At 51.6% G+C, this 9644-nt stretch overlaps 1 protein-coding gene across 4 annotated transcripts; it reads right to left on the bottom strand.

Annotated features, from left to right (window-relative positions):
- Positions 1-2863: 2863 nt before the first annotated feature.
- On the bottom strand, positions 2864-8549 carry Cited1 (Cbp/p300 interacting transactivator with ED-rich tail 1). Of its 4 annotated transcripts, none has more exons than XM_090325764.1 (3): positions 8426-8549; positions 4570-4694; positions 2864-3481 (listed from the first exon to the last, which is right to left on the bottom strand). In XM_090325764.1, the coding sequence occupies exons 2-3, from the start codon at positions 4627-4629 to the stop codon at positions 2948-2950; spliced, it is 594 nt and encodes a 197-aa protein (XP_090181890.1). In that variant the 5' UTR covers positions 4630-4694; positions 8426-8549; the 3' UTR covers positions 2864-2947. The 4 variants fall into 4 exon arrangements, with proteins under 4 accessions (XP_090181890.1, XP_090181891.1, XP_090181889.1 ...); XM_090325765.1 differs by lacking the exon at positions 8426-8549 and adding an exon at positions 7893-8053; XM_090325763.1 differs by lacking the exon at positions 8426-8549 and adding an exon at positions 7270-7340.
- Positions 8550-9644: the final 1095 nt, after the last annotated feature.

Below are 9644 nucleotides of genomic sequence, written 5' to 3'. Positions count from 1 at the left end.
CCTATTTCAAATAAACAAATAAATGTATATACAATATACCAGGTAACAAAGTCAGCTCCATGATTGTTTGCTTTTCTGCAGTCATTGACCATTTATAACATCTGCTCTCAGAAGACCCTGTGAGCTTGGCCTCTACCAAGCTTCTAGCCTCATCTCTTCAAGTGACCTCCACTAGCCCACTGAGCTCTCATGCTGCACTTCTGGATGTTAGCCATCATGAACCTGCACCTGTGGAACAGCTGTTGCCCTCACTCATTCTCCCCTTGGCTGACTCAAAGTCTTATTTTAAAACCTTGTTCTTCTTATGAGTAGATCTATCTTCATGTCAAGGCACAGAGCAAGGTCGGCAAGGAAGCACTGCTGATAGCTCACCAGTTGGTGTCTCTGTGAAGGACCAAAGGCAAATAGGACTAAGGGAGACACTTGGGCAAAGGGTACTTTAGCCTTATTTCATCGTTTCCACTTTACTGTTGGTGTTTGGTGTTTTACGGTGTTGGGACATGGGGCTCAGGGGTTCATACATGTTATATGGGCATTCCACCACTGACCTATATGTCAATTCCTATTTTCTGCTCTCTCTCTCTCTCCCTCCCCCTCCCCCACCAGTCGTAGGGCTTGAACTCAGGGCATTAGCTCTGTCCCTTACCCTCTCTGTGCTCAAGGCTAGTACTCTACCACTTGAGCCACAGTGCCACTTCCAGCTTTTTTGAGTAGTTTATTGGAGATAAGAGTCTCACAGACTTTCCTGACTGAGCTGGCTGGAACCAAGATCCTCAGAACCCAGCCTCCTGAGTAGTTAGGATTGTAGGCATAAGCCACTGGTGCCTATCCCATTTCTCTATTTTCAACAAGGAGATCCTGTCATGTGTGTGTATTACTGGTAAGATACAAAACCAGAAGGACCAGCTAAATCCCAGAAAGCATCAGCCAAACTTCCCAGGCAGATGGAGCCATTTCCTTTTGATGGATCAAGTAGCCTCTCACCTGTGTTCTGGGAGATACAGCTTTGCTGTAATGTATACTATTCTTTCTGCGATGGGGAGTTCCCTCAAAGTTGCAAACTTTATTTGGATTCATGCTTTGTGTCCACCAAAATAGCTGGCCTAGAGAGGGTCAGGGAGGGCTCCTTGGAAAGTGGTCACTGTAAGGCAAGCTTGGTGCTGACCTTCACTGGCTAGAGTGATTTTCAGGTTCAAGGAAGAATGTTCAAGGAAGGAGTCTGAACTGTGGGCAGTGGGGTTCCCAGGCCATTCGTCTGTACCTGCATTGGGTCAGAGCTACACTAGCAGCCACCTCCCATCCCCCAAACCATGATCACCTAGTTTAGGGCCACTACTTTGCTACTTGGTATAGTTCTTTTTCTTCTTTCTCTTTTTAAAAGTGTAAACTGAGTTTATTTTGCTTTTTAAGTAGTGTTCTTAATTTTTTTTATTATTTTTGCCAGTCCTGGGCTTGAGCTCAGGGCCTGAGCACTGTCCTTGGACTTTTCTCAAAGCTTGATCGCTACTACCTGAGCCTCAGCATTACTTCCGGCTTTTTTCTATGTACATGGTACCGAGGAATCGAACATGGGTCTTCGTGAAATGTTCTTCTTTTTTTTTTTGGCCAGTTCTGGGGCTTGAACTCAGGGCATGGGCACTGTCCTTGGGCTTCTTTTGCTCAAGGTAGTGCTCTACTACTTGAGCCACAGCACCACTTATGGCCTTTTCTGTTTATATGGTACTGAGGAATGGAACACAGTGCTTCATGCATGCTTGGCAAGCACTCTACCACTAGGCCCACACTCCTAGCCCAACTTGGTACACTTTTAAAGCCACTGCTTCTTCAGTAATCAAAGGACAAGAGCTATACCTTCAAGTCTGGCATCGTGCTTGTAATCCTAGTGGCTCATACTTGTAATCCTAGCTAATGAGGAAGCTGAGATCTGAGAATCACAGTTTGAATCCAGCCCGTGAGACTGTCATCTCCAATTAACTACCAATATATCATGAAGTAGAGCACTAGTCTTGAGCACAGAAGTTGAAGGGTAGTGGCCAGGCTCTGAGTTCAAGCCTCAGGACAGAAAAAAAGATACATCTTCAGACTTTGAACCCTTCCTTTATTTATATTTCTAGAATGCAAAGTCAGCTCAAACGGATAGGCTGACCCCAGGGTGGACCAGGGAGGTAGGAAGTTAGAGGACGCTCAGATCCCAATCAGTGTTCCCGGCTTAAAGGGAGGGGCTGAACAGCTGTCCGATGTGCGGAAAGAAGGCACCTGGTATCCAAGGTTAATGATGTAAATCTGTAGATTTCCATTTTTCAAAGAAATCTGAGTTCCCAGATCATAGGATCTCTGGCACCTTCTATTGTACATAGGCAAAAGGGTAACAAATGGCCTTGATAGGGGGCCGGGAGTGTGGCTTAGTGGTAGAGTCTTGCCTAGCATGCATGAAGCCCTGGGCTTGATTCCTCAGTCTCACATAAACAGAATAAATGCCAGAAGTGGCACTGTGGCTCAAGTGGTAAAGTGCTAACCTTGAGCAACAGAAGCTCAGGGACAGTGCCCAGGCCCTGAGTTCAAGCCCCAGAACTGGCAAAAAATGTCTTCCCAGGATGTACGCTCTAGCTTGTGTTCATGTGAATTGGAGGGCATCTCTGGGTCTCGGGACAATAACGCTAGAATCCTATGACTCTGGAGAGAAGGACAGCAGTAGTAACAGAAGGAATTTAGAGAACAGCCACCCACCTTCCCCATTGTCTTTAACTCTTCCCATCCCCCCACAGCCAGCTGCCTGAAACCCCTCAAGGTGCCTCAGAAATGTAGGCAGATCATGAAGCTAATCTGACACGTTTAAACTCCATGAAGAACATCCCCAACCAGGTTGTCTCTTTGCAAGTAATTTTTATTTTTATTTACAACAGAATTGGTGGCTTTATTCCTCCATCTTTAGGGGCACTACTTGGCATCAGCAGCCAGAGGGAAAATCTGCGGTGAAATCAAACTCATTCTGCCCCAGCCACAGCTCCGGCAGCTCATTGGCTCGGTCCAGTCCCAGCTCTACCACCAGCGACATCAGCACCTCCTCATCCACTGGGTCTGAATCGATAATAGCAGGACTCTGGGCACCAGCAGAAGGAGAGGCTGACCCCGCCCCTCCCGCCTGAGCCCCCAAACCCCAATTTTGCTGGGGCACAGCCTCCCCAGGTTGGCCTGGGGTAGGTGCAGCAGCAGCCATCCCATGATACTGGTTATTGAGCTTCTGTAGCTGCATACTGGCCAGCAGGTGAGGGGAGGGATGCAGGTTAAAGGCAGGGGGTTTGTTGGGAGGGGTAGTAGGAGGAGAGCCTATTGGAGATGAAGATCCAGAGGAGTTAGGGGGAACCCCATTGGCCTTCGTTCCATTGGCAACAACTCCAGGGTAGTGCAGGATGGCCACTGCTTTGCGATCTTTCACCCCCAGGTTAGAGTAAGCCAGGGAGTTCATCTCCTGGTTAGCATCCTAGAAGACAAAGACACCCCATTAAGACTCTTGCTCTTGATTTGTCCCTTACCATTCATGGGACTTGGCAGGCTCCTACATGGGCTTTATCAGGTAGCAAAAGGACCCCCTGGAAGGTTACACTTCTTTGATTGTGGGCCTGGTTCAAGTAGGTAAAGCATCTGCTTAGCAAGGTGGAGGCCCTCAGTTCAAATCTCAGTACCCTCACTATTACCACCAACACCAACAGGAAAAAAAAAAAGAAGGCAGGCACCCAGAAAAGAAAAGAATAAATAAATTTTGGTTCCTAGCTCAAGATTTTGTTACTACCTCAACTTTTGAGGATATACCCTAGTTCTAGTGCCAGAGCACACACTGTCCTTCCATCTCTTTCTCTTTGTTCACCTTATTTTTATATATTTAATTTAATTTTTGCCAGTCCTGAGGCTTGAACTCAGGGCCTGAGAACTGTCCTTGGGCTTTCCTTAAGGCTAGCGTTCTACCACTTGAGCTATAGCACCGTTTCTAGCTTTTTCTGTGTATATGGTACCTAGGGATCGAACCCAGGGCTTCATGCATGCTAGGCAATCACTGTACCACTAGGCCAAGGACAGTGCTTAGGTCCTGAGGTCAAGCTCCAGGACTGGCAAAAAAAATTTTCTTCAAGTCCGTTATGCACCTGTTCAGCTCCACTACACTGCCTCTCTCTTTGGTGGTACAGGCCCTCATAATTGCTAGGTTGGAGCTCTACCACTTGAGCCACAACTACGTGATGCCTTTTGTTATTTATATTTCTGCCTGGATAAGTTTTGAAACACGATCCTCTAGATCTCAGCATCCTGAGTAGGTAGGATTTCCAGTGTGAGCCATTGGTATTGTCTCTTTAATTTCTAACAGTAGTTAAATCCAATTCTGGTTCTTTAATGTCTTCCCATATATCTTTCAATAGGCCTGGTAGGTTCAATGTGATTACATTTAATCAAAAGCTATACCCATTTTTCATAGAGAAGGCCTGTTGTGGCCTCTGTTCTAGAGGTCACGGGCTAGACCTTCGAAAGCTTCATTCTGCCATGCCTCAGTGTCTCCATCTGTCAAATGACAAAAGTTACCTCCTTCCCAGGGGAGGTGCCACCCTTGACATCCAGTGCAGGCCTCGACATAGTTGGCATTTCAGAGTCTTGGCACAAGTCAGATGTAGTCTTGGGAGGTGATTCTGCCAGCTGGAGCTGTTGTTCTGTAAGTGAGAGAGAAGACATGATAAGGGCAAAGGCTGCCTTGACTAACAAACCATAGCAGAGTTCGAAACACGGTGACTCTATACTGCTACAAGAAAAGGATGGTGATAGGGTTAAAGTGAACACCAGAGATAGCTTGGGCAGAGAAAAGTGAAGCACGCTGGAACTTTGATCTGTGGCCACTGAAACTCGACAAACAATACTGTATTTCATGTAAGTGATTTCAGCGTCCCAAGTTTGGGGCAGGGGTGGGATGGGGAGATGGCACTCTCCTTTGAGAATAAAACTGTCCCCAAGTAAGCAGTGCACTGTGTCAACAGACCATCAATGTCTAGGTCTCCAGTAGCACTGGGGGATATGAAAAGAATTCCAGACAAGGCAGATCTAAAAGGCTAGAGACTGCAGCCCAGCAAGTTCCCCAAGCAAATGTCAACAGGGCTCAAAGCCCTGCCTCAGGCATGCCTGGAAGAAACAAGCAGATATGGGTGGTCTGGGGGTTCTGAGGAAACTGGAATCAGACAGTAGCTAGAAATGTCTCAATTTCCTCCATGTCTTGAAGCCCCCTCCCAGAAAGCTCCAGCAGTGGGCTTTGCCAAGGCATCTTCCCTTGGAGGGAAACTGAGGTACCAGAATTCCATGGTTGCGCAGTTAGGAGTCCGTGTCTTGGTAGTGTCTACGTGCTTCACTTGAGTAGGGGCAGTGGGGTGGGGTTCTCCTACCTGGAATGACTCAGATACCTTTGGAAGAAATGAGTCTCTGGCCCAAGTGTCAAAAAGATAAGGGTAGGGGGGGTGAGAGTAAAGAATGCCCCAAAAAGCAAATCTAAAACCACTGTGCATTGTCCAATTATTTTCTCAAAGCCCTGTTGAGAGGAAAAAAAGACAGTAAGTCTACTTTCATGATCAATTAAAATAGGCCAGATTTCATATTTTAAATATTACTTAGTCTAAAGAATTTTGAGGTCCTTAAAAATGTGCTTTTTTTCCCAAGGAGGCTAGAATTATGTGGAATATTACCTACCCATGCCACCTGAGCCCCTGCCTCCGTGGCCGTTAGAAAAGCTTCCTGCAGAAGCTTCTAGAAAGTAGCCTCTTAACGACCCTTAGATCCTCTTCACAATCTATCGCTTACTTGGTGGGGGGGGTATGGAAAATAAAGAAGGAATGGGGGACAAGGAAGAAAACCGGAGGGAAAAAAACCAGTTGCTAGGTCCCTAACCAGTGGTTCACAGAAGCGCACAAAGAGCCCTTAACCTTCCGGGGCAACCCTGCACTGTTCGGAGGCTGCGACCACGGGACAAGGCTCTACTTTATGTTCGGTCGAGAGCCGGTTACCTTCCCTTTTAGCATCCCATTCTTAGGGCAAAAAAAAAAATGTCGCGGGGTGTGCAGGGGGCCCCGCCCATCTTGTCCTCTTCGCATCTCCAGGAGAAATCTGGGTGTGCGGAGAGCTTTCCCTGAGCACTCGTTGGCGGGTCTTTCCCTCGAGTCTCCCCCTTGAGGCTGGACTCCGAGCGTCCCATGCCCCCTCCTCACGCCCCACTACTCCGCCACCCCAGTGGGCCCCGGCTTCCCCTGCCTTTGGGTCTGTCAGTTCGGGTCGCCCAGCCAGGGCTGGAAGACGCTCAGGCAGTGTTGAAAACACTTCAAGCGAGAATCCACATTCCCATGTTGTCCCCCTTCCTCAGCCCCGCTCCCCAAGATTCTGTCACCTCACCCGTGGGAATGTGAAAGTTGGGAGCGGGAAATGGTCTCCGCGCGTGTTGTGACCACAGCCAAAGCCGCTGCCACCGGCGGCGGCGGCGACGGCGGCAGCGGCGGCGGCGGTGACACGCGAGCAACAAGTGCTTCCTCGCCTCCCGGCAGGCGTGTGCCGTCCCGAACCCCCGAGTCCAGATCTAACGTCCACCACTCCCACCACGTCCCCCATTAGTCTTTCCCACACTGGAGGGAAAGAGCAGGCAGGTGGCGGCGGCCACAGCGGACTGAATTCATAACCTGTTGAGGAAACAAAAGTTAAAATAGCACCAACCGGACGGCTCCGTATCCATTGCTATTTTGTCCCCTTAGGAGCTACTAGAGACGTCTGCCGCAGCGCTCGACCCGACCGCGACGCGTGGTCGCTCAAGCAGTTCCAGTCAATACTGGTTTCCGGACGGCGCACAGCAGCACCTCGGAGGCAGAGCCGGTGGGACGCGCCCCTGCACGGTGGGTGTGGACACCCCGGGGTGACTGCGCCGTCCGGCGGCTCCACTTCCCTCAAGTGCTCCCGGCGGGAGGTGCGGGGTCTGCACGTGGGCGTCGGCGCGATTGGCCAACGGTCGCACGTCTCACGCCACTTACGGAGCCCCTAGCGGGCCGACTGGGGTCAGCTCGACAAAACCCGTGGTGGTGGTGGCGGCGGCACAGCCGAAGAAAGGAGGGGGTGGGGGGTGGAGGGAGGTAGGAAAGAGACAAGTAGAGGAGGGAAAAACACGAGAGCTGGAAAGGGAAGAGGAAAAACACAAGAAAAAATTTAAAAAAAAAAAAGGGAGAGAGGAAGAAAGACAGAGAATGGAGACGTGCAGGAACTTGCCAAAGGTCACAGCGCGAGAAAGTGGCAGAGTCGGGATTCGCGGCCAGGTGTGTTGGATGCCAAGTCCAGGCTTCTGCGAAGCACGAAGTCCGCGCCTCTGCTTTATAGGGAGCTGGGTGGACGCGTGGGTGGGGGCGGGGGAGGAGGTGCGGGGGAGAGACGCGGTCCATTGACCAGTGAGGGCAACTTGTCCCAATTCCTAAACTTCATCCAGCAATCCCAATCAACTCGGCCCCCAAAGTCCCTGATGGTCACAGTCCCCAAAGGAAAAAAAAAAAAAAAAAAAACTAAGCTTTGGGCAAAATCCCGAGCCCGAGCGTGTCGTTACAAACCAGCCTGCAGATTGGTAAAGTCGGTAGAAGGCAAGCCAGGGGAAAACGCGGGCGGCTGCTCAGTCGACCGGGAGCCCGGAGAAAGGTGCGGCACCCGGGCGATCGGACTAGCGGCCGACGGGCGGCGGCCCTCGTGCCCCTGGCACAGCAGCTTACAAACAGAAAACAAGTCCTTCGGCACCCCCCGGACCACTCGCTCGCTCACCGCTCGAGGAGTCCCCAAGACCGCTTCTCAGGAGTCCAGGGCCCCCACCTCCCAGGTCTGCGTCCAGCCCGGCGGCCCCGGCTTACCTCGACGAAGCTGCCTGCCCAGTATCGAACGAGGAAAGCGCGGGCGAAGCAGAGCCCCCAGTCCCAGGGCGCGCACGCCCACTGCCGCCGGGAGCCCGTCACGGTTACTAGCCGAGGTTGCACCGTTGGCCACCCGACCCCACGGCGCCTGGGAAAAGCCCGCACCGTGCCGCGCCGCGCCAAACAGCCCCGGCCCGCGCCCGTGGCCGCCCCGCCAGCCCGCCTGCAGCTTCGAGGCTGGACTCCGGGGCGGTGGCGGTGGCAAAGCCACCTCGCTCCCTTCCCAGCGTTGGCGACCCGGCTCTCAATCTCCCATTGCCGCCCGGAGAGCCCTGACGCACACGCACACGGCAGCAGGCTGGTCTAGCCTAGGAATCCCAGGAAGGACAGACCCCCCTTTCTCCCCCCTTTTTTTCCCCTCTCCCCCTCTCCCCCCTCCCAATTTCCACGTCTTTATAACCGGCTTAGGGCATTATTAGCACATGTCCTGGCTCGTGGGTGAGTTGGTAGCAAAATGTGAACTGGATACTCACGAGGACCCGCGCACTGGCGCTTTCCTCTACCCCGGTCCACCTCGCCGGATCAGCCCCTGCTGGCCAGGCGATGGGAGGAGCAACCCGGTGGACTGAGCTTCCTCTCCGCAGCTCCCGGGTGCACCTTCTGCGGCCCTCTCGCCGGCATCATTTTATAGCGGCAGCTGGCGTGTGTGGCCCTTTAAAGGTGCTGGAGCTGGTGCAGTCGCCACGGATCTCGTGAAAGCGAAGGGCCGGCTGGGGAACGGAGTCCGCGAGGTCCAGCTGCTCCCGCAGCTCTGGAGACGATCGCAGCTCCCGGAATGAGACTGTCCCGTTCAGTCTCTGGGTCTCCTTGTCCTGTAGCATGCCTAGAGACTGTGCTTCGGAAACTGAATGGGCCCGGGCTATAGGGCCCTCCCCACAGTCCTGCGTGGAGCTGCCCAATAAATTCCACTTAGTAATTTCACTGAGGTCAGGAAGACCTGGTAGTGTCTGCTTTCTGCCTTCAATCTAGGATGGCCTGAGTGCGCTGTAGGGGCTGGGGAAGAGTTGGGAGGGCCTCTGGGGGACCCAGGGGAAGGGGACGCACATGGGACGCTACGGTCACGCATGTTTTTATTTTTAGCCTTCTACAAGGCTGTGTGCCCTCTTTAGGTTGCACCATCTCCCTCCCCCTCCGCTGGGCTGAATCGTTGGGGGGGGGGGGTTCCTGTCCCCTTCAACTTGCCACCGGGGACAGATAGTTGGAGGCTTCTATGGCTAGGATGTTTTCTTTGAACGCCTGAGCTGATGTTGGTTTCAAGGGTTTCTAGGTTGTGGACATTAAGAGCAGGAGGAGATAGGCTGAATGCGATGCTGAAAAATGTTTTCCACCAGACCGAGACCAGGTGCACATCACATGGTTCTCCAAAAAGTCAAGAATCGGCAATGGGGTTAGAAAAGCTTGTTCTAGAGTTCATAGAGATGCATAGTGCCTTCCCAGAATTGCAGGTGATTTTCTTGGGATTATGTAATCATTCTTATCTAGCATGAATAACAGTTTACGTTTGAAGTACATCTTACTTAGGTTGGTTTATTTTCTAAATCCGTATGAGCAGAGTCTGGGCTTTCTCTATCCTGTATTTTTGTTCCTTGTAACAAAAACCCTCCCACTTCTTACAGGAAGGCCGCCGAGATTAGCCCTCTAATTAAATCTCCTTTTGGCCGCCTCTTAGAAACAACTACTCACTCTATATCA

This window comes from Megascapheus bottae, chromosome X, assembly GCF_031878675.1.
Source record: "Megascapheus bottae isolate mThoBot1 chromosome X, mThoBot2.hap1, whole genome shotgun sequence".
NCBI classification, from domain to species: Eukaryota; Metazoa; Chordata; class Mammalia; order Rodentia; family Geomyidae; genus Megascapheus; species Megascapheus bottae.
Note: the sequence above shows the minus strand (reverse complement) of the source record. Positions and strands in the feature narration are given on the sequence as shown.